The sequence below is a fragment of the Ambystoma mexicanum genome, chromosome 10 (assembly GCF_040938575.1).
Source record: "Ambystoma mexicanum isolate Mex_15411 chromosome 10, UKY_AmexF1_1, whole genome shotgun sequence".
Classification (NCBI taxonomy): domain Eukaryota; kingdom Metazoa; phylum Chordata; class Amphibia; order Caudata; family Ambystomatidae; genus Ambystoma; species Ambystoma mexicanum.
The window spans coordinates 1,447,785,018-1,447,809,826 of record NC_090932.1 but is presented as its reverse complement, the minus strand read 5'-3'; the positions used below and the strand labels follow the sequence as shown (position 1 = coordinate 1,447,809,826).

The following is a 24,809-nucleotide window of genomic DNA, read 5'->3' as shown; positions in this document are numbered from 1 at the left end:
TTGTCCGCATACATGGGAATGGACAAATTTGAATGTTCCCAGAATTGTACTACATGTACCAGCAATCCTTCCTTCCTATTGGCTTCAGGAAATGCTGACTGGTATCTGGGAGCTGCTGTAAATGAAGGAGGACACATTTTTTCTGATCATGGTGACGTACATGCACAGAATAAGAATTGCGAGACTGCGCGGGTCATACGCTGGGAGGAGAATCCATGGTAATCCGGGGCAAGCCTGTGGAAACACATCCTGGAGGGGCAGACCTACACACAAGAGCAGAGTCAGTGGTGGCATACCACAAGCAAGGCCCTCTAGCTGGAGGCTTGGAAGCGTATGCTGACCAAGAAGGAGGCTCTGAGCTGTAGAGTAGCCTAGATGGAAAGCAGTCTTTTCTGGTGGCGCAACCACTAAATCTCTGTGGTCGGCTAAGTGGCCAGCAATTGTTGCCGGAACCAGAAACAAGCAAGGAGCCCGCAGTTCCGAGCTCCACACTGCGAGTGACGATCCAAGTGGGACGAGCACAAACGGAGAGTCAAACGCTCACACCTTGAGAACACCAAGGAAAGCGACAAGCTGTGGGATCAGAAATTGCCAGAACCATTCCTGGTATGAAACCCTGGAAAACCGAAATGAGCACAAGCCCCCAGGTAATCCGGAATCAAATGTTGCTAATATCGCCTGTCAAGGCTGGAGAAATCACAGTGAACGTATGAAACGGGCAGACAGCGCCCTCTGAAAAGTGAAAGAACTATGAACACTAACTTACAAAGGCTGGGAAAGCTGTGTTCTGTATCAGAAAGTATGTGGTTTAAATAGACACACGTCTTGTGGACCAGGGAGTCAAAGGGAAAGGGATTTGTCTGGCCTGGGGAAGCCAAAAAATGTATTAAAATGCTTGATTTGAAGAGTAACAGATCTACCACAGTGGCGCGGGACTTTGGGGGGGTTCCAGTGCCACCAGAGGTGGTAGAAAGAGATTACATGAGAAGGTAATCCTGGAGGGAATTTTATTACTACTAAATGCTAAATTCGTCCGGGGAGGGTGGGCAATTTAGTCAGTGGTAAACAACGAGTGAGCTACATCAAGAGGGATTGTGATTTGTTCTCTAGAGAGAATGTACAGCAAGAATTGTCTGATGAACTGTATACAATAATTGGATATCGAGTAGGGATATCCTCACAGAACTCAGAGACTGAGATAAGTGCTTCAAGAGCTGTGTCAGGAAGAAGCACACACCAAGGTTGTTCTAAATGTCTTTTCATTTTAGATAGGTTTTTCTAAATTGGCTGGGCCAGTTGGGAACTTAGGGATTTGGACTGCACCCTTAGTTTTTGTTTTAGAAGGCAGGGAATTTTCCGCAGTGGTAGGGCCAGTTAGGCATTTTCCATTTATTTTGATTAAACATGTATATACCATGACCCACTGTTGCACGAGTCCTCCTGGTACGCAGCAACGCCTAAAGCATTATCATTTGTTTTATCCGCTCTTGCCCCTATGCCCTTCAAAGGGTGATGGGGGATAGACTCTGTGTTGCTTGCTGGTAAGCTCTTGTGGGTGTCGATCATCACTTCTGTGCTTGAGGCCCAAACATTGTTGGTCTCTTTGCATCTGTGTGACACTTTTCCTACAGGACCCTGCTTTCCCGCCTTCAATGCTGGGAGTCCCTTTTTCAATGCCAGTCTCCACAAGAATTCCTCAACTTGACCTGCAAAAAAGTAAGCTCCACTCGGGCATCCTGGATAGGTGACTCACCTAAGTGGGTCGGATCATGGGACTCTGTTCCGTGTCTTTCGACACCAGGTGCCAATGTCACCGCCTACGACTGACAATTGCTAAACCTCTACCAAGGGGAACCCTGTGGTACTGCTTTGGCAGTCTTAAGAGAGGACCGAACCAAGGCTTTCTCACTGCTTCTACCTTCCTTGGAGCACCACCCACAGCCTTTGATGAAGCCTTAGGTTTACGCAGAGGCCATCTGAGGCTTTACCAGTACCCTCTCAAGTCTCTCCTGATGCATGCTGTGGGCACCTCCTAGAGGTGAATCTCTGTGATGGCACTTAGCAGCCTATCAGTCAATCTAAACTACTGGCGTGCCTCACCCCATGAATTTTACATTCCAAAAATGGGGGGACCTCATGGCGCCGGTTTCAAACTCAGCGAAATGTAAACACCTCCACCCACCCTGAGTCAACCACCTAGCCCATCAATAACGAAGTAGGCAGTCACCCCCTGATCTTCTGCATCACTACCATTACAGGCACCCTTCATGCTTCATAGCCTTGGCACCGATCTGAACATCTTTGGATTTACCACCCAGAGTAGATTGTTTTACCCCGATTGTCATTGTCATGGGGGCTCTCTTCAATGACATAGTTCATGCTGTTTAGTCTCGCAGACCTGACAATAACATAACCACTCTGAGCCCTGCTTTGACTCCCACTCAGTCGTTGTCTACGGGTTCAATATGTAACACCCAGCGAACTCAACAAGTGGAGTTCTTCCTCTTTACATTTAGAGACCTAATGACCTCTCTGCAGCTTATTTCAAGATGTAATTGAAAAAAGTTGTCCGCCATCAGCTCTGGCTCCCAAACCGCATCCTGATCCACAGAGTCCACCTTAAGGAGATCCATTGCCAACAGCGCCTGTACCTGCACTCCCCCCAACACCACCATAAGTACCTACACCGTCTGATCTCCCAGTGGATACCGCCCAGCTCACACACGCCATCCTGATGGAGAGACAGTGGAGGGGTGTTAGGGAGAATTCTCAGAAATGTGCTAATTCCCTTCTACTTTAGAGACCCCCAGCTCTTTTTGCTGGACTTTAGGACTTATAATTTCTAACCTGGAGAGAGTGAGATCTTTTCCCACTCATGTATTTTTCTGTGATTTGGTCTGTGTTTCTTTTGACTTTGGGGTCTGACAAACTCCATAGGCGGCATCTTTACATTGTGACACAAAGCACCTTCAGTGCAGTGACACAGGGAAGTCTTAGATTTCCCAAAGGTTTAAATACCTTCTCTTGGTAAAACCAAGAACAGTGAAGTGAAATTGACTTTACTTACATTTTGTAACTTTCTAACCCAGCACACACGATCTTACAATAGGGTGCTGGAGGGGTTACTTAGTATTCCCTTTGTCTAGTTTCTCGTGTAACATTTTTATGTTACCCTTGCTACAATTAATGGCTGGTGGCAGTGGTTTACTTTTTCCTACCATTGTGGGTTTTTACCGCGGGCGGCAATTGCAGCTGCAGTAAGACACCCATGGGTGCCCATTCCGTCAAAATGGCCCCAGTCTTCTTTTTTCACCATTTCTTGCTGGAAAAGACCTTCTTGAGATTTACTCTGCGCGCCAAACCAGGTTTGGTCCCTTTGTTTGTTTTGTCTCTGGCAGGATTCAAGGTGAAGCCCGCCTCTGGCTCCAGCGTGTCTGGCAGGGCAGGAAGCGAGGGAGGTTCACAAAACTCCCTGTGCTTAGTCTCCTTGGTTACAGGAATGCACTCAAGGGTGATTAGCATGTGAGTGACAGCTAGGCTACAAATGAATGGGAGAAACCTGCATACAAATCGAGGATTTTTGCTTGGAAGGCAGAGTCGACCACTGGACAAAGGAATCCGAAGAAGAACTTGGAAGAGATGCTTGCTGCAACTCCTGGACCATTGGTTTGCCCGGTGAAGCCCTGCTGCAGTGCAACCTTCACCAGTCCAAACCCTAAGTTATAGTGCCCAGACCACCCCCCCATCCCAAGACCCCAGCATTTCAGTGTCCTAATCCATCAGAAAGGAGAGTTCCCTGTGATTTGTGCTGCGAGGTGCCTGGGAGGGAAAATAACACATTTAATCTTGTGGTGGGAAGAACTGGAAGTCGCTGTACCGTTTGGGATAGAGCACGTGTAGAGTTATTGTGACCTCGAAAGTAGCCTCTGTTCCCATGTCTGCAGTACCGGGTGCACATTAGGCCACCGAAAAGGATGTGCTGAATTGTGTTAGTAATTGGCATTTAGGAGCTCAGCGCTTAATGACGTATGAAGAAGAATCCCACGTGGAAGATGATGAGCAGATGAAGCTGGGACCAATGGCCTGGCATCTCGTGTGGAGCAGGCCACCCATGAATAGGGTTGCATCAACCAGCTATGTGGATTTGTAACCTATGTCATGTACGTCAGTTGTAACACTTTTTACCTTTAAAAACGATTGCCCATGCTGATTTTCTCAGAGTGCTTCTTGGCAGCAGAGTTCTCTATCGTTTACTTGTTTTTTGAGAATAAACCGTTCTCCTTGCAAGAGGTGTGCTGGGCCTTTTGTCCCTAGCGGGTTGTATTTCTTCTGGTGTGAGGTTGAGTGGTGGGCTTTTCAACAGGTGCCTTTAATTATTTGTTGCTGCTGTTAAAGAAAGTCACACCCTTTCTATCTGCTGCACCTTAGTCTCAGATCGCCCGGTTGATAAGATCAAAACTAGATTATTGCAGCTCTCTGTATGTTGGCACACCACAATATATGGCGCAGCGTCTACTGATTCTGGAGAACACTGCTGCTTGCATATTATCAGATACCCCTAGAGATGCTTGCATTACCCCAGTCCTTTGCAAGTTATACTGGTTACCTATTAAGACTAGATTCTTGTTCAAACTATTGACTATCATTCATAGCCATTTATGTCTCTACTACAGAATTCCTAAGACAAATATTCAAAACACATACTTCTTCCCAGCCTCAAAAAGCTTCCAGTAGACCTACTATTTTTGTCAACCAATTTAAGAAATGGAGAGCATTTGGAAAATTCTGTATGGTAATTTCTGCCAAATTGTCGAATACCTTATCAGAACACATACTCTTTACCAAAGATCTTTTGCCTATAGAAATAAAGGTGAAGACAGATTTGTTCTAAGGTATTACTGTCTTTTCTTAGGTTTTTTCTGCGTCGAGCACTGTAATGCCATTGTGTGGCTGTGCCTTTTACCCATATACTATAATATACTAAATTCACTAGTGTGATTGGTGGTTTGGCTTTGGCCCTCCCCTCTGAGTGTGGGTTTATATAGGAGAGGAAATTGTACGGTCTGATTTTCAGAAGTTGATCAGGTTTACTTACCGCCTTTATGTTTCGCAGTTTGGGCCTCTGGTGTATTTTCAGGACCTGATTTGCTCATATTGGATTTGCCCTTGTGAGGCATACATTAGTTTTCAAAAAATGATTAGCAGAGTTTGTTAATTAAAACGTTCTTGATTAGCCAACAAACCCATTTGATTAGCAATGTCATACTAATATTTTCAATGTCATCAGAAGTTATTCGTACTCCAGGCATAAAATGAACATCAAACAACATTTTTGTGTGCCACTGAAGTAAGACATTAGTGAGAATAGTCAGGATGTGCACATTCTTTAAAATCCAACTGGACCTGCAGGTCGAGCAACTTGGTTTACGTACTCCACCTAAAAGAAATGCGCTCATCAACCCATAGCAACAGATGGCAACATTGTAAACATGGTTTTTGTAAAATGGTTCCTGTCGCCAAAAACCCACTTTCTGTTTGGCACTCTGATGCCACCCAGAGGCAGGCCATGCACAGTGAAACCTTTATTTAACATTTACTGCAATATAAATGTTACATAAAAGCTTCAAACATCCTCTGCAATTGCTGCTCGCCCTTCTTAAAATCTACTTGACTATGCTAGAGGGTGAGTAGACTTTGTGAGCCTTAGATAAGCGTCTGTAAAATGTAAAAGGTTAGCTGCAAAAATGGAGACAAATAGATAGGATGAAAAGGCTCTGAAAACAGTTTGGCCAGCTCGCTCACACAGGTGCTAAAATATAATGCTATCATAATTGTAGAACAAAGCGAGCTCTGGAGGCTAACTGCAGGTTATGGAATTGTATGGTTACTGCAGCAGATCTGTAGATGCACAGACTGGATGGAACTATTGATTACAACTTTGCGTAAACATCTAGTTAGCTTTGTGTATTCATTATGCAAGATAAATAAACTAAGAGACTAAGCAGAGTGTATGGTGTAGCAGGCAGAGAACTGGGCAAATTAGGTGGAATATTGTAGTTTGCCATCATCTCACTTTCAGTGTTGCTGGTATAAAGCAACAGGGCAATATGATAAGATATCAGGATCGGCTCATGGATTGAGCACTAGCCCATATATGTATGCAAACAGCAGGTCACAATTAGGTTTGCCATGAAAAGCATTTCTGTACAGTTTCAAAGGTGATCACTTGTCACTGTGATGCTTCTTCCTATTTGAGCATCCCGGTTAATTCATTTTATAATGCATTAAATATTTGAATAATGCATTCCTGCAGACAATTTACTTCATACCGATTCTACAGTGGCCATATCGACAGACTTCTTTCTAATCAAGTAGCGTGTTCCTGGACCCCACATCTTTTCTCTGAACACTAAAGGGAATTAGGGTTTTCACCTGTACAGACAGTGCCAGTGAACTGTTCTCCTTGAACAAACGAGGGGTATGAAAACTCACAGCTGTGTAACCTCTCCCTCCAGCTTTTGCAGGGCCATTTTCAGAATGCAGTCTTCACAACTGCCACACACCCAACAGGCGTTCTCATTGTGAGAACGGGCTCTCTGGCCAGGCTCCGCTATGCCCCTGCTGAAATGAGGATGGTAGACAATCTGAGAAGTATTCTGATCTCCTGTCAAAGGGATGGTGGGGGTTATTTACTCCTCACCAATGACTGAACTACTTGGACCGGCTCCTTAGGATCAAGTCTTCAGCAGCAATGGGCTCTCCCTAGGTAATATGGAGTTCATAAAGAAAGCAAAGAAGTTATCCCTCCAACCTTAATACTTCACCAAGGAGACTCAATTTTGTCATTGGTGTCTGTCTACAAAAACAGTTCATTGGGTTTCGACGAGGCACACAATTTCATCACGTACTTTGTGGAATCTGGGAACAAGCCGAGATTTTGTAGGACTCCCTTTTTGGCTTTAGGTGCCTAATATCTCAGTGATGCAGTGGTCTGAAAAGGCCTTTTCACGACATGCAGGCCCCTCACCCATCTTGGGACCTCAATGTAGTGCTCTCTTCATTTAATGGATCCGAAGTTTATGTGGAATGTGCCCTTCCTGGTAGCATGCACTTTCCTTGGGACCTCCTTTCCCCACCTTACACAGGGACAAAGTATTCTCTCGCACTCACTCTGCATTTCCTCTCAAGGTGGTCCACAGATTTCAAACCATCCAGGAGATAACCGCCTTGTCTGCATTTTTAATTCAGGCTCGGGTGCATATAGATCCTTTCACTCCAGATGTGTGCTGGGAAGTTTGATTTTACCTAAAAAGGTTATCCGGGAATCAGCACAAGTTTTCATGCCACCAACAGCACTATTGCATGCTGGACTGTATCCTCCGCTCTTAGTCTGAGGAAATCCTTCCACATGTCTGGACAAAGGTAGCGTTTGTAGCTTTTCAGTGCCATGCGCCTCTTTGGAGAGCATCTTTATAGACTGCACAAAGCATGAGCACCAGTTCTAGAGCCGATGCTCGCTTTGGTCCAGTAGTACTTTGCAACATCTTGGAAAGCTCTCTAGAGTTTCTGGGTCAATTGTTTTTGTGGACCTTCCTCCCACTTCTTGGGAGATGCTTAGAAATATCCTCTTAAGTCTCAAGAAAAGGGGGCGGAACATAGGTTTCAGAATTAATCACTTACCATGATTAGTTTACTCATCACCTCTTGCCACTGCAACCCTCCCTCCATCCCCTTATAAGATCCATATTATCTCTGTAGATAAATGGACTTGAAGGGTGGTGCTGGGAGCATGCACGGTAAAGGATCAGTGCTGGGTGTATCAGCTGCTGTTCATGCACCTGGCCTGTTACCTTCTTAAAATTTATAATGGTCTAGTCCTGTCCCCAAAGCTGACCTTCTCCGGCAAGTATGGAGGAAAGGGGACCATCGAATACAATGTCCACTACGGTAAGTAATTTATTCTTTATCTCTTGTGCTTATGTTTGCTGATCAGTTATTTCTTACCCTCCCTTGCTCCTGCCTGGCCTCCCTCCCTTGCTCCTGCCTGGCCTCCCTCCCTTGCTCCTGCCTGGCCTCCCTCCCTTGCTCCTGCCCGGCCTCCCTCCCTTGCGCCTGCTCGGCCCCGCTCCCTTGCGCCTGCTCGGCCCCCCTCCCCTTGCGCCTGCTCGGCCCCCCTTCCCTTGCGCCTGCCCGGCCACCCTCGCTTGCGCCTGCCCGGCCACCCTCGCTTGCGCCTGCCCGGCCACCCTCCCTTGCGCATGCCCAGCCACCCTCCCTTGCGCCTGCCGGGCCTTCCTCCCTCCCGCTCTGGCGCCTGCCGGGCCTTCCTCCCGCTCTGACACCTGCCCCCTCTTGCCCACAGACCTGCCCTCCCTCCACCTCCTTCGGGCGCATGCCCTCCCTTGCCCTCCCCTCTCCCTCGGGCACATGCCCTCCCTCCCCTCTCCCTCGGGCACATGCCCTCCCTTCCCTCTCCCTCGGGCACATGCCCTCTCTCCCCCTTCCCTCTCCCTCGAGCACATGCCCTCTCTTCCCCTTCCCTCTCCCTTGAGCACATGCCCTCTCTCCCGTTCCCTCTCCCTCGGGCACATGCCACCTCTCCCTCGGGCACATGCCCTCTCTCCGCCTCCCCTCTCCCTTGCGGGCCTGCCCTCCCTCCCTTGCGAACCTGCCCCCCCTTCCTCCCTTGCGCACCTGCCCCTCCTTCTTCCCTTGCGCACCTGCCCCCCTTGAGTGCCTGCCCCATGAGTGCCTGCCCCCTCCCTCCCTTGCGCGCCTGCCCCCTCCCTCCCTTGCGCGCCTGCCCCCTCCCTCCCTTCCTTGCGCGCCTGCCCCCTCCCTCCCTCCCTTACGCGCCTGCCCCCTCCCTCCCTCCCTTACGCGCCTGCCCCCTCCCTCCCTCCCTCCCTTACGCGCCTGCCCCCTCCCTCCCTCCCTTACGCGCCTGCCCCCTCCCTCCCTCCCTTACACGCCTGCCCCCTCCCTCCCTTACGCGCCTGCCCCCTCCCTCCCTTACGCGCCTGCCCCCTCCCTCCCTCCATTGCACGCCTGCCCCCTCCCTCCCTTGCGCGCCTGCCCCCTCCCTCCCTTGCGCGCCTGCCCCCTCCCTCCCTCCCTTGCGCGCCTGCTAACCCTCCCTCCATCCCTTGCACGCCTGCCCCCTCCCTCCCTCCCTTGCGCGCCTGCCCCCTCCCTCCCTCCCTTGCGCGCCTGCCCCCTCCCTCCCTTGCGCGCCTGCCCCCTCCCTCCCTTGCGCGCCTGCCCCCTCCCTCCCTCCCTCCCTCCCTTGCGCGCCTGCCCCCTCCCTCCCTCCCTTGCGCGCCTGCCCCCTCCCTCCCTCCCTTGCGCGCCTGCCCCCTCCCTCCCTCCCTCCCTTGCGCGCCTGCCCCCTCCCTCCCTCCCTCCCTTGCGCGCCTGCCCCCTCCCTCCCTCCCTCCCTTGCGCGCCTGCCCCCTCCCTCCCTCCCTTGCGCGCCTGCCCCCTCCCTTCCTCCCCCCCTTGCGCGCCTGCCCCCTCCCTCCCTCCCTTGCGCGCCTGCCCCCTCCCTCCCTCCCTCGCGCGCCTGCCCCCTCCCTCCCTCCCTTGCGCGCCTGCCCCCTCCCTCCCTCCCTCCCTCCCTTGCGCGCCTGCCCCCTCCCTCCCTCCCTTGCGCGCCTGCCCCCTCCCTCCCTCCCTCCCTCCCTCCCTTGCGCGCCTGCCCCCTCCCTCCCTCCCTCCCTTGCGCGCCTGCCCCCTCCCTCCCTCCCTTGCGCGCCTGCCCCCTCCCTCCCTCCCTTGCGCGCCTGCCCCCTCCCTCCCTCCCTTGCGCGCCTGCCCCCTCCCTCCCTCCCTCCCTTGCGCGCCTGCCCCCTCCCTCCCTCCCTCCCTTGCGCGCCTGCCCCCTCCCTCCCTCCCTCCCTTGCACGCCTGCCCCCTCCCTCCCTCCCTCCCTTGCACGCCTGCCCCCTCCCTCCCTCCCTCCCTTGCACGCCTGCCCCCTCCCTCCCTTGCACGCCTGCCCCCTCCCTCCCTTGCGCGCCTGCCCCCTCCCTCCCTCCCTCGCGCGCCTGCCCCCTCCCTCCCTCCCTCCCTTGCGCGCCTGCCCCCTCCCTCCCTCCCTCGCCCGCCTGCCCCCTCCCTCCCTCCCTCGCCCGCCTGCCCCTCCCTCCCTCCCTTGCCCGCCTGCCCCCTCCCTCCCTCCCTTGCCCGCCTGCCCCCTCCCTCCCTCCCTTGCGCGCCTGCCCCCTCCTTCCCTCCCTCCCTTGCGTGCCTGCCCCCTCCTTCCCTCCCTCCCTTGCGTGCCTGCCCCCTCCCTCCCTCCCTTGCGTGCCTGCCCCCTCCCTCCCTCCCTTGCGCGCCTGCCCCCTCCCTCCCTCCCTTGCGCGCCTGCCCCCTCCCTCCCTCCCTCCCTCCCTCCCTTGCGCGCCTGCCCCCTCCCTCCCTCCCTCCCTTGCGCGCCTGCCCCCTCCCTCCCTCCCTTGCGCGCCTGCCCCCTCCCTCCCTCCCTTGCGCGCCTGCCCCCTCCCTCCCTCCCTCCCTTGCGCGCCTGCCCCCTCCCTCCCTCCCTCCCTTGCGCGCCTGCCCCCTCCCTCCCTCCCTCCCTTGCACGCCTGCCCCCTCCCTCCCTTGCACGCCTGCCCCCTCCCTCCCTTGCGCGCCTGCCCCCTCCCTCCCTCCCTCCCTCGCGCGCCTGCCCCCTCCCTCCCTCGCGCGCCTGCCCCCTCCCTCCCTCCCTCCCTTGCGCGCCTGCCCCCTCCCTCCCTCCCTCGCCCGCCTGCCCCCTCCCTCCCTCCCTCGCCCGCCTGCCCCTCCCTCCCTCCCTTGCCCGCCTGCCCCCTCCCTCCCTCCCTTGCCCGCCTGCCCCCTCCCTCCCTTGCGCGCCTGCCCCCTCCTTCCCTCCCTCCCTTGCGTGCCTGCCCCCTCCTTCCCTCCCTCCCTTGCGTGCCTGCCCCCTCCCTCCCTCCCTTGCGTGCCTGCCCCCTCCCTCCCTCCCTTGCGTGCCTGCCCCCTCCCACCCTTGCGTGCCTGCCCCCTCCCTCCCTCGCACGCCTGCCCCCTCCCTCCCTCGCACACCTGCCCCCCTCCCTCCCTTGCGCGCCTGCTCCCCCCCTCCCTCCCTTGTGCGCCTGCCCCCTCCCTCCCTCCCTTGCGCGCCTGCCCCCTCCCTCCCTCCCTTGCGCGCCTGCCCCCTCCCTCCCTCCCTTGCGCGCCTGCCCCTCCCTCCCTTGTGCGCCTGCCCCCTCCCTCCCTCGCGTGCCTGCAACCCTCCCTCCCTCCCTTGCGTGCCTGCCCCCTCCCTCCCTTGCGCGCCTGCCCCCTCCCTCCCTCACTTGCGCACCTGCCCCCTCCCTCCCTTGCGCGCCTGCCCCCTCCCTCCCTTGTGCGCCTGCCCCCTCCCTCCCTTGCGCACCTGCCCCCTCCCAACCTTGCGCGCCTTCCCCCTCCCTCCCTTGCGCACCTGCCCCCTCCCTTGCGTGCCTGCCCCCTCCCTCCCTACTTCCCTCCCTTGCGTGCCTGCCCCCTCCCTTCCTCCCTTGCGTGCCTGCCCCCTCCCTCCCTCCCTTGCGTGCCTGCCCCCTCCCTCCCTCCCTTGCGTGCCTGCCCCCTCCCTCCCTTTGCGTGCCTGCACCCTCCCTCCCTCCCTTTGCGTGCCTGCCCCCTCCCTCCCTTTGCGTGCCTGCCCCCTCCCTCCCTCCCTTTGCGTGCCTGCCCCCTCCCTCCCTCCCTTTGCGTGCCTGCCCCCTCCCTCCCTCCCTCTGCGTGCCTGCCCCCTCCCTCCCTCCCTCTGCGTGCCTGCCCCCCCCTCCCTCTGCGTGCCTGCCCCCTCCCTCCCTCCCTTTGCGTGCCTGCCCCCTCCCTCCGCGTGCCTGCCCCCTCCCTCCCTTTCCGTGCCTGCCCTCTCCCTCCCTCCCTTTCCGTGCCTGCCCTCCCTCTCCCTCCCTCCCTTTCCGTGCCTGCCCCATCCCTCCGTCCCTCCCTTGCGTGCCTACCCCCTCCCTTGCACGCTCCCTTGCGCGCCTGCCCCTCCCTCGCGTGCCTGCCCCCTCCCTCTCTCCCTTGCGCGCCTGCCCCCTCCCTCTCTCCCTCCTGCCCTTTCTCTCCCTCCCTTGTGCACCTTCCCCCACTCCACATGCCGTGCCTGCCTTACCCTCAAATCCCGTGCGCCTTACCCTCGCTCTCCCCTCCAGGACGCCTTACCTTCGCCATCCCCTCCCGTGTGCTTACCCTCCCTGCTGGCTCTCCTTTCCTTGCTAACTCATAGCCTTTGTGGTTGGTAAAAACTCCATGTAGCAATTAACTCTCATTTCTGACGAAGGGTCCTCAGTTACTCCCTAAGTATTAGACCTATTGCTGGTTCAGTAAAAGAGTCTCCAGAGAATCTTTATTTTGTTATATCAACAACTAATTATGTAACATAAAATGGTTCCTTTGCTTTACGTTGTTTTTCTCTTGAATAATTCTAGAACTAAACCCAAGGATGGAGTTTATATTCATGACCCGGAAAATGGGACTGAAGACTCAAACGTTGCCCTGGAAAAGCTGCGAGACGTGATTGCTCAGTGCATTCTACCACAGGCTGGTAAAGGTTATGCCTCTTTAAGTCCACTAAATGGGTGTACGTTTGTGCCTGTATAGTTTGCAATACCGTGAGTGGTGTTGCAAGTCATGTGAACACACTCTTTTGCAAGGGAAAAATGGCTGTTGCTGATAGACATTTGCCCAGAAAAAATGAAAGGTTAACGTTTGTTTTATTACTGCAGCAGGAATAGAAACACTGCTATCTATTGGGGTTGGTGCGGAGGCAGTACTAGTGATAAGGGTTCCTGTCAAATCAAGTCTTACCACCACATGGTAAACCTTCCGATAGGCTGCTTTAAAAAAATTACTTTTGCATACCAATCTTTAATGTTGGTTGATTAAAGCTGTCTTTTCTCCCAATTAACTTTTTCGTCAATTGTTTATAAATCCATAAAATAATAATGCAATTGCATTTTTTGGACCATTTTATAGATTTCATGGATAAACCTATTTGGCAATAATTATGCTAATGGAACACTTTTTTGTATGGGACCTTTTCATCTGAAGCACTATTCGAAATCCTATTTGGGCTGAATTATTCTTTCCAAAAATGTCTCAATCTAGGGCGTAGTCGGTTTCCATGCCTGTAAAAGGAACCATGTCTACTTTGCATTGTATCTTTCTATTGAGAAATTCAATTAGATATGTTAGAAGCAGCTTGGCAATACCGTTTTTGAGAAAGCTCCTTTTAGTTGGCATCTGCTGTAAGTGACCATTGCATAAAGATCATTCCAGTTGGTCGGATAGCACAGCGAGCTGAGCACTCACCCCTGATATCTGTGAACAACCTGCTGTGGTAGGTTTGTATCCCGGCAAGGTCAACTCAGTCTTTCATCCTTCCGAGGTCTATAAATTGAGTGCTGCTCTGTGGGATAATAATGCCATCTTTTATTTCAGCACTTTTATTTCAGTTGTGTAGCGCTACATAAGAAATAGTATACAGAGAACGAATGGTCAGAGGTTCACAATGATAAAGAAAATAGACCTAGTGCTCAAACTCTGAATAGGAATGTCAGCAACAGATCATGTTTGTCTATGTAAGACAGTAAATGTTTACATATTTCTCTGAACTGTTTCAACTAATCTTATTCGAGAAAAGTTAAGTCTTTCACCAAGTAACATGGCCCACACCTTCTGCCCCCAGATTTTCATTGGGAGGTTTCTACTTTTTTCAGTTTCAGGATTAAGATAGAGCCTGCTTGCTCACAGCGAGGAGTGGAGTAATCACTTGGCTGATCCTAAAGCATAGGAGAATTAGGGAATCCTGGGAGACGCAGCAAGACCATCTCCCAAAAGGCTGCGACATCCACTCCATAGCTGCTTAGATTATCTTGAAAATATTTCCCCAAAATGATTTTTACTAAAGAACAATTCACTTGTCCGCCTTTTCCTATGGGGAATCCCGGTTACGACTTGTCTCCTGAGAATGGCTACGATGGGCCAGGGGGTTACACCCAAGAGTGACTATCATAACTAATCACCCTTCCTAGGGCCCCAGATTATGTACTTGCATCAGTGGATTCAGCAGAAATTGTTTCAGTGACCTGAATCAACCTGGCAGTAAACTGCTCTTCGCCACAGGTGCAGTTTTCCTGATCCGTTTTCCCCCATGGCTTGGCACCCTGAGCCAGTGATAATCCCAGTGACACAGGAGATGGACAGAGGCTCTTCCTAGGAAATGTACCTTCAATCCAGGAGCAAGGGTTCCTGTGAAGAAGATTCCGGGAAGAAGAGAGAACCTGAACAGGTAGTTCCAGCAGCAGGGTGAACAACAACAGGCAGCATCAAAAACAAAAAATGTTCTCGGATGGAGATAATAGCTGGTAGCACCCTTGGTTGTCCCAAATTGAAGATCCAGTACAGTGTTTAAGATGTATTTCCTAAATCAACCCTGGAGTGAATTTTGGGAAGCCCCCCCCATTAGAGAGAACCGGGAGACACTGAGGACTAGCCAAACTTAACCAATGCAAGGTAAAGTAGCAAGGCTTAGTCTCATGAGGGCTGTGAGAGTGGTCTAGGACTACGAGTCCATGCAGAACAGCAATAACTTGAGGTTGGACAGGTAAGTGCAAAAATACACACTAAGCAAGTATATCTTGTCACACACTTACTATAAAGCAGATATATACATTTACCCCCAGGGAAGGACAGGAACCATGTACTTCAATAACCAGTGAAACACCGGTAAGTACTTGTATACATGAAATTCAGCAACAACATTTACATTAACCACAGAGTTCCTTCCGTAACACAAGTCCAACCCTAACATGGTTTGGGTCCTTGTGTCCCAAATTCACCAGCTCCAAAGTGAGACTTCACTGGTAGATCTTTGACAAGATTTATACGATGCCTGTGGTTATGATCAAAAAGGTAAGTAAACTAACGCGATCCCAGCCACTAGGATAGGCCTAGGAAGGGATCCTTAACCAGGCCTCCATCGATCAAAATCAGGAAAGAGTAGTTTAGGGACACAACCGTATACCAATGTAACCCTATGGAGAACAGGAGGGAGTGAGGGGGCGGAATAGTTATGTGAACTTACCCAAGACTTTGATTTCTCCAGAGGCCACTGCTGAGTTTCCAGAATCTGTTGGGACAGTCTTCTGTGCTTGGTACAGTCGAGGAAGGCCCAGGGGTCTTGTGTGCAGAGGTCACTTTCGGATACAGAAATTGGTTCCAGACACCTTCCAATTGAACACAAAATCAAAGAAAATATTAAGACTTCTGCGGTGTAGGCAACCTTGGGACTCCTCTAGCATGCTAAGAAGACTGATTGCAACAGGAGTCCTTGCGCTCAGGCGGCGACAGGCCATCTTCCCGGGACAAACAAAGGAGCAGTTCCTGCAGGGCTTCCGTTGATGCATACAGGCTGAAAATGCAGGAGCTGGTGTCTAGTTGCACAAGTTGAAAGTCCTCCAAGTTCCATGGATGTACAGTGAACGGCAAGGGCTGCAGCGAGGTAACACAGGAGAGAGTAATTACACCGGTTTGTCCAAGGACACTTCCGAAAGCTCATAAGGCACGGATCCTCGAGAAGTTGTCAAGACACTTCTCTGTCGATACAATTTTGGAGTTTCAGCACAGCAGCAGGGCTTCACCAGGCAAACAAACGGTCCAGGAGTTGCAGCAGGCGTCCTCTTCAAGTTCTTCTTCGGTTCCTTCGTCCAGTGGTCGACTCTGCCGTCCAAGCCGAAAGCCTCGCCTTTTATGCAGTTCTCTCCCATTCATTCCAGCCTAGCTGTCAGTCACCCAGCAGGGTGGCTGTGCTTCTTGGACAGTCAGCCGGCCAATCACCACAGAGTGAATTTGGGTCTCTTAGGAGACTAAGCACAGAGAGTTTTGGGCCCTTCCCTCAATTCCTGCCTACCCTAGACACCCTGGAGCCAGAGGCGGCCTTCACTCGTGAATCCCACCAAAGGCAAAGAACAATGGGACCAAACCTGGTTTGGAGCGCAGAGTAAATCTCAAGAAGGACCTTTCCGCAAAGAAATGGCAAAAAAAGACGACTGGGCCATTTTGACAAAAATGGCACCCTTGGGTGCTTTACTGCAGCTGCGAACGCAGCCCGCGGTAAATGCACTTTACGCTAGTTAAAACGAAAACACTGCCACCAGCCATACAATGAGAAAAGGGTAACATAAAAATGTTACATGAGAAGCTGGACAAAGGGGATACTAGGTAACCCCTCCAGCGCCCTGTTGCAAGATTATGTGTGCTGGGTCTAGAAAGTTACATATATAAGTGAAGTCAATTTCACTTTGCTGCTCCTGGAAACAGTTGTTTATCCAAGAGAAGGTTTTTAAACCTTTTGGAAATCTGAAAGACTTCCCTGTGCCACTGCACTGATTGTGTTGTGTGACACAATGTAAAAGATGATGCCTATGGGGTTTCAGACTCCACAACCAAAAGAAACACAGAGTTCAAAATCACATTAAAATACATTAGAGAGTGGGGAAAATGGGTCTCACTCTCTCCAGGTAAAGAAAATCAAGTCCTCAAAATCCAGCAACGTTGCTGGGGGTCTCTAAGGTGGAGGGAATTAGAACATTTCTGAGAATTCTTCCTAACATCAGAGTCTCAAAGAAATCCGGACTGGAATTCTGGCAGCAAAAGCCCCAAACCGAGATGAGGCCAATCCTTGCACTAAGCAAGTATTGCCAAGTGAGGGCTTTAAAAACATCCAAAATGGCCGGAAACTCCTTCAGCAGGTCGGCAGACCTGCCACCTTCAAGTTTCAGGAACACATCAGCAAGAGAGAGAGCTGGGGGCAGGGAAGAACATGCACTCCCCTGTGAAAGGCGCTTTGCCACAGGCCAGCCTACCGATCACAAAGCATGGCTGGTGGCAAAGGTACAGATGACTAACCATGCTGGGTGGTCACTGGGATGCCACTCAGCCAAAGCCCCAGCCACACAGGAAGTGAGATGGGCTCACATGGTCAGAATTGCTGCTTTGAGTCTACCTATTAACTAGTGGTCACTTAGATATCGCTCATCTCGTACCACCATACCCGAGAGTCAACCAACACCAATAAACAGTATGCAAAACCTTCCATTGGAAGAGAGCCCCTTTGCTGAAACAAGGCCAAAATCACTCTACTTATTGCGCTACATGTCAGCTCACTACCCACTTGCATAACCAACCACCCACAAACACCTACACACATAAGGAGGAATACTGGAAACACAATGGACAGACATGAAATCCACAGCACAACTGAGCAAAACAAACTCAACACACAGTTCATCACAAGAAATTGGCAAGAATCATTAACGTGAGCAGGCAGACAACCCCGAAGAAAACATCAACCCAAAGCGCAACCTTCTAGATCTCCTCAACGAAGAAACAGAAGCAACAAAGGCGAATGCAGAATCTAAATGAAAAATGAATCGATACCGACTGAAAAGACCAATGCCACCTTTTATAGGACAACCAAAACCCAGAAAATAAAGTACACTTCAACCTAGTCAATTCTAGATCAATTTCAAAACACACAACCGAGATATGCAAACTCCTCGGTAATGGAGTAACAGACCTCCTATTCCTCACCGAAACCTGGCTAACTCAAAACGTCAAGGTATTGGCACACAAATCCCTACCCAACAGCTTCAAATTGAAACAAGCCAACAAAGAATGGAAAACAAGAGTGTTGGGGAGAATGCTAAAATAATTTGATAATTCCTCTCTACCTTGGAGACCCCCAGCCCTTTTGCTGGACTTTAGGACTTTTCATTTCTAAACCTGGAGAGAGTGAGACCTTTTTCACACTCTCTCATGTATTTTTCTGTGATTTATACTCTGTGTTTCTTTTGACTTTGGAGTCCGACAAACTCCATAGGCATCATCTTTGCATTGTGACACACAGCATCTTCAGTGCAGTGGCACAGGGAAGTCTTAGATTTCCCAAAGGTTTAAATACCTTCTCTTGGTAATACTACTGTTTCCAAGAGGCGTGAAGTGAAATTGACTTTACTTGCTAGACCCAGCACACACTATCTTACCTTTGGGTGCTGGAGGGGTTACTTAGTATCCCCGTTGTTTAGTTTCTCATGTAACTTTTTTTTTTTGTTACCCTTTCTACAATTAATGGCTGGTGGCAGTGGTTTACTTTTCACTACCATTGTATGTTTTTAGTGCGGGCTACGTTTGCAGCTGCGGTAAGGCACCCATGGGTGCCCATTTTGTCAAAATGGCCCGATCTTCTTTTTTCGCCATTTCTTGTCAGAAAGGTCCTTCTTGAAATTTACTCTGCGCGCCAAACCAGGTTTTGCCCCTTTGTTCGTATTGTCTTTGGCGGGATTCACGAGTGAAGCCCACCTCTGGTTCCAGTATGTCTGGCAGGGGCAGGAAGTGAGGGAGGTGCCCGAAAATCCCTGTGCTTAATCCCCTTGGTTACAGGAATGCACCCAAAGGTGATTGGCCGGCCGGCTGTCCGGCAAGGACAGCCACCCTACTGTGTGATTGACAGCTTGGCTGGAATGAATGAGAGAAACCTACATAAAAGGCAAGGCTTTTTAGCTTGGAAGGCAGAGTCGACCACTGGACGAAGGAATCCGAAGAAGAACTTGGAAGAGACACCTGCTGCAACTCCTGGACTGTTGGTTTGTCCAGTGAAGCCCTGCTGCTGTGCTGAAGCTCCAAAGCCGTTTTGACTAGAGAAGCCCTGCAACACCGACTTCTCCCCTTAGGTTGGTGGGACCATTCAACTCCAAAGTGTACTCGTTTGGACATCCTCTCGGAGCTGGCTGTGCACCCACTGCTGCTGGAACCAAAGTGCCAGGGAGAAGAACACCAAATCGAGTGGATCGCTTTTAAGTCAGACCCGAGCACCAGGAAGATCCTCCGAACTTCCCTGAAGCAGGACTGACCAAGCCTGTGCCACCTCAACAGAGTACTGGATCCCAGATGGGAGGAAAGTCTGAAGTGGTATGCGACAACCTCATTGTTGCTATTTGCTGTCAAACGCGAGGAGCTCCAACTGCAAAGTGCCGCTGAATTGAAGCTTGCCCATTGCAGCCGCTGACCTTCCCATTACAGTGCAGAATTCCCCAGACGTCCTCTTTCTTGTCCCCACGACTGAGGCCTAGGAACACCAGGATCTGCAGAGCTGTACAGGAACAGGAGCCAGCTGGAACCATTTCTTCTAACCAAAGGTGCTGTAAACCTAAGAGGACTCTTAACTCTTGTTGTGTAGCCTTACTTGATCTCAGTGTAGACTTGTCTTGGTTGCCCTTGTAGAGTTGCTTGCAGCTTTGCCCCTCACAAGCCTCCTGGCTTGTGGCCCTTCAAGTGGATCTTATTTCTACAAACATTTCTAAAAACATTGTGCAAGACTTTTACTTACCTGCAAAGAAGATTTTCATCTCCCCTAGACTTTGTTCAACTAACATTGGCTGTCCTGGATTCCTGAGAGACTCTTCTTACCTCTGAATCTGTGCCTTTACCTTTCCCCAAGTACTTACCTGTTTATGAATGATTTGTTAACCTTTGTTTTATTCCCATATGTAACCTTTGCACCAAAATCAGTATTGCTCTAAATGTACCAGTGATAAATCAATGTTAAATAAATTAATAACTGTTTTATCAAGAAACCTTGAGTGTAAGTGTTTATTTTAATAACTGGCACTGCGAAACTCTGTGCTACAACCCTACTGCTCACATTGACCCCTCTTGAGATAAGCCTGGCTGTTCAGCCACACTACCAACCTGTGTAGTACAGACTTATACCAAAAGTTGTGTTCCTATTGCCAGGAGGTCAAGGTTGCTGGAGTCTTCCAAAGGATACTGCACACAGTCTTGCCCAACAAAGAGGTCTCACTGTTGCATACAAAGATCTAAAGATGACAACAACACCACCACTAAACATCCAAAACTATGAATCGCACCTTGTGCCCTTGGCATTAGACCACCATGCCAACCTTTCATTGCTACTCATCTACAGACTGCTGAGATACAGGCCTACTTTCACGAAAACACTTGTTGCGCCATCACCAATATCGCCATTAAATATGACCACCTGATCATACTAGGAGATTTCAACGTTTGGTATGAAGGAGAAACCTCCAACTCACCTAAAACACGAACAAATCGACTAGCAACTATGCATCTACAGCAGTTGGTCAAGGGAGCAACACACACATCCGCACACATCCTAGATGCAATCTTTTGCTTAAGAAACCTGGTCACAACTGCACCCTGATGCAGATCCTCTGGAAAGACCACCTCGTAATACCCTTTGTGATCCACCCGCCAACGCAAATCTTAACCTCCAAAAACTCCTCCAGCTCAGAAAATAAACTGGAAGTCCATAAACATTGCAGAACTTAATGTCAGACTGGAATCTACAAAAACCATCAATGTATTATACTCATCCAACATCAAAGAAAGAACTGACACAATCCAAAAATTGATCACAAAAACACTAGACATCGCAGCAGGAAATGCAATTCACCCCCTCACTGAAGAAAACAGTAGCAAGATGGTTCACACCCCACCTAGAACCCTGAAGAAAACTAACCGGAAACGAAAACAAGAATGGAGGGAAAACTACTATAAACAGAAACAAATCACATAGCAAAGACAGATACGGCTATACAAAGCCGAAATACTCAAAGCAACAAAAAAAGATTACAACAAACGTATCACAAACACAAGGAACACCCAGAAAGAGATGTTCAACATCATCAATGAGCTAAGAAACCCAACTGCCTGCAACACACCCGCACAAAAACTTTGTGATGGCCATGAAGATCACTTCAAAATCACAAACATCCAGCAAGTCATCAAGAGCATGCGTAAAAACACCAACAACTCCCCTAACCAGCCACTGATGGAACTAACTACAAGACAAAATAAGTAGTCACCAATTTCGACAGAAAAATTAACAAGCCTGAACAAAAGCAACAGAGCCGGCTCGCCAGCAGATCCTTGCCCACGAGAGATGTACAAGACCATCCTCACCCAAAAAACACATACAGAATACTTCTGCAACTCCTTCAACGATTCATTAGCAACAGAATATGTGCCAGGAACCTTCAAATTGACATAAATCAAGCCACTCCTCGAAGACCCATCTGGAAACACGGGAGACCTAACCAACTACTGTCCAATTTCAAACATCCCATACCCGGCAAAACCTCTAGAAATCTGTGTTTGTGAGCAAACCCTGAAACATGTAAAAACATTATCAGAAACTAGACCAAGCACATATCTGCTTCACAGCCATGAGAGGAACTGAAACCGCATTTCTATCCATATGGGATGATCTAAAACACAACGCAGATGTCATCATCACATAGGCACTAATACTACTAAATCTACAGTCAGCTTTTGGCACAGTCCACCATGAAACCATCATCAGAAGAAATAGGAATTGGCAACACAGCATTACTTTTGTTACCATCTTCCCTAACAAACAACGTGGCTAACCCCCATCAACTCAACAGCCTGCACATGACCCTTCGGAGTTCCATAAGGCTCATCCCTCTCGCCACTGCTCTTCAACATCTTCATGACCCCTGTCTCTCATCAACTTCATCATAAGACTTGGTCTCACTTGCTACAAATATGCATACAACACACATCTACACAATCAACACTAGTGTAGGATCTGACCCAACCCTTATCAACTGCCTCACAGAAATATAACATTGGATGAGTACCAACAGCCTTAAACCTAACCCTGTCAAAACTGAACTCGTGGTCACACCCAACGATCCATCAAACCAACACCACATTCCATGGTTTACCAAAATGGAAAATCGACGTGAACCTTTCAAAGTGGTTAGAAACCTCAGAATATTAATGGACAACAATTTAACACTTGAACCGCAAGTCAATGCATTAGTAAAGAAGTGCTTCTTCTATCAATTATGCAGATATTACCTTTCTTTACTTCCCACATAAAGCGCTTGCCATCATCTCCCTTTTCATGTAAAGGATAGACTACACCAGCGGCATCTGTCTCAGAATTCCGGACTACCTTACCAAAAAACTACAGAAAGCAGCAAGACAACTACTCACTCACTAAGAGAGAGCACATCCCATCAGAGCCGAGTTCCCTCATTGGCTACCAATCAAAAAAAGAACTTTCTTCAAGACACTCTGCATACCCCACAGAAAGATCCACTGCAAAGGAGCAGAATTCATGCAGGGATAAATTTCCATCTACAAACCAAACACTAAGGTTCAGCAATGACATTCGCCTCAAACCAAGACCATATTCCATGCAGAAATTTGGTGGATCAGCATTACGGACCTTGCCAGCCCAACATAACTACGGCACAGACATCTAACACCACTAACTAACTCTACTAAAATATCCAATATCCTGCATACTCACTGTCTAACACCAAACAAAACGCACACATACCTCTACCGCAGCAGAAACCTACAACCATCACAAAATGCACCCAACTGCACACAATACACTACAGAAAATGATTACACACCTCATCACGCACACACTCCTAAAACAAACGCCACCTAACCCTTATCACCTAAAAACAAACCCAGCACACACTGACCATTTTTCCGAACTGCAGCCTAACTAGCCCCTCCTGGTCCTACTTCCTTTTCAGATCCGCCAGAGCACCTGGTGACCATGAAAATGGCAGTTGTGCGCAGTATAAATCACAATAACATAACAAAAGGAAGCCTTTGAAAAAAAAAAATTCCGGGAGCAGGCTTTTAAAAAAAAAAATGGCTCCCAAAAAGGTGCATTGGTCTACCAATGTGGTAAAATGACTTGCACCCTTGGTGAAGCCAAAAGTAAAGCACAGCTACCACCAACCTATTCCCTAAAACCAAATTCTAGTCAAACAATGCCATTAGGGCAGAAATGGGGAGCCTGAGTATGACCTCTCTTACTGGGCCCTTCAGGGTTTACTCAATATCCTATAACTTATATAAAGGGGCATCATGGTAGGGGTACTAAAGGATAAGTCCTGTTGGCCTCCAAAAAGAGATCAATTATCAAAAAGGGGGGTGGGGGTGTGTCAAAACTTGATGGGCCCCAAAATGTGGGCCTGGAATCCCTAAAATGGTTTAACATACCATTTCAGGAATACACACACAGCCTGCTCTGCTTCTCTTTCTCAGTTCCACATTTTATTCTAGGAGATTGCAGACACTCTCCAGAGGGGTGCCATTGAGCTTGTTATTCCCAAAGAGGGTGGTGGACAGCTGCCTATCCTGCATCTTGCTTTGTTCAATTAATTGATGCAAAGGTAGAGGTGTGTGGGGGTCACCTTCCCTTAGATTGCCCAAGCCCTCTCAGGAAAGGACTGGTTGGTGTCCCCTGACCTCATGATGTGTATTTCTGCAAAACTATACATGTGAAGCACAATATATATGTGCGATTTGCTATGGGTGTTAGGGGAGGGAGGTACACTGCCAGTTTACTTGGCTGAATGGCAAGTCATGAAGACGTGGTGGAGGCTAATTTGAGTTTTTCCATAACTGGCTAACTAACTGATTAAAGTCATATTTTCAGAGTTGGCTTCTCAACAGCACACATTATAAGGACATGCATGTGGTTAGTACAGTTTTTCTCAGCTATGTGTTCAAGTGTTGAGAGGTACAGACCCACATTTAGGGAATAGGTTCCACCTTAGTGATTGTAGTGGCTGATCAATCAAGGATGTCCCTTCTTATGAGGGTAGCAGGGTGTTTCAAGATAAAGTGAAACGCATATGACATTAACCCTTGAACTGTTGTGGTTTTATCAAGTGTATGCAAAAAGGACAGGCATACTGGTCCTTAGCATACTCGTCCTTGGATTACGGGTTATAAAGGATGGTATTGAATTAATACCCCAATTGGAAGTACTGTTTCTGCGCGCCATAGCATGATTCAGTCATGTGGACCCTTCAGTTGTTGCCCATTTTAGAGCTTCGTATGACTTCATGAGGGAATGGAGGATTACTGGATTGATGATCGGCTGCACTCAATTTGTAATGCTCTTAAACTCTGTGTACCTAATGTTACCTGTGCAGCCTTAATAATGGATCTCCCACACAAGAACTACTGGGTATGAATTAAAGGTTCTTACAGAAGGCTGCACTCCGTGGAATAGTAGGTGTACCACAGTGATTATATCCCAATAATATTTACTCCGTAGTTTTTTTTTTTTATCCTGCCAATTTTCTTTTATTGTTAATACAAATAAGAAAATGTTCTTCAAATTGTACAAACACATTTATTACACAAAAAGTTATACATAAATTAATATACATAAATTAATAATGTGCTTTTAATAGTTTTTCTCACAAAAGCTACGGTAACACAATCTCCAACACAAACTTGTCTTGTAAACTAGCGGGGTCTCAATAATCAAACACTTAATTAGTGAACAGGAAATAGATTGATGAAGCAAAGGAGAAAACATTATACATGTTTAGAAGATCATTGCTTTGGTGAATCTTACTTCTTTTGTAAGATAAATATTAAGAAGCACATTTAATTGATTCATATGTAAGGCTTTTAAAATGAATGTACGTGTATAATTTGAAGAAAAATTTTCTTATTTGTACTAGTAATCATGGCAAAATAAAATTATTTGAATAATTTCTTTAACTATTGAGGCAGTATTTTTGAATTGTACTATAATTGTGGTAGACCTATTTGTACACAACAGCAGTGCAGCCTTCTTCTGTACAGATATTTCTGTCAGACTCTTTTTAAGAATTGCCATATTACCCCATGGAGAATGAGCTTCTTTGCTGATCTCTGACTCGTGGGAATGTTGAAGG

General features: G+C 49.2%; 1 protein-coding gene across 7 annotated transcripts in view; it reads left to right on the top strand.

Moving 5' to 3' along the window:
• The window catches only part of MAPKAPK5 (MAPK activated protein kinase 5), a 983,215-nt gene that overhangs the window by 876,362 nt on the left and 82,044 nt on the right, over positions 1–24,809 (top strand). For 4 of the 7 annotated variants that reach the window (XM_069619509.1, XM_069619505.1, XM_069619511.1 and 1 more), the window contains one exon: positions 12,444–12,565. In XM_069619509.1, the coding sequence (XP_069475610.1) occupies positions 12,444–12,565 (122 nt within the window). The remainder of the gene's footprint in view (positions 1–12,443; positions 12,566–24,809) is intronic. The other 3 variants (XM_069619510.1, XM_069619506.1, XM_069619508.1) reach the window with 1 other exon arrangement.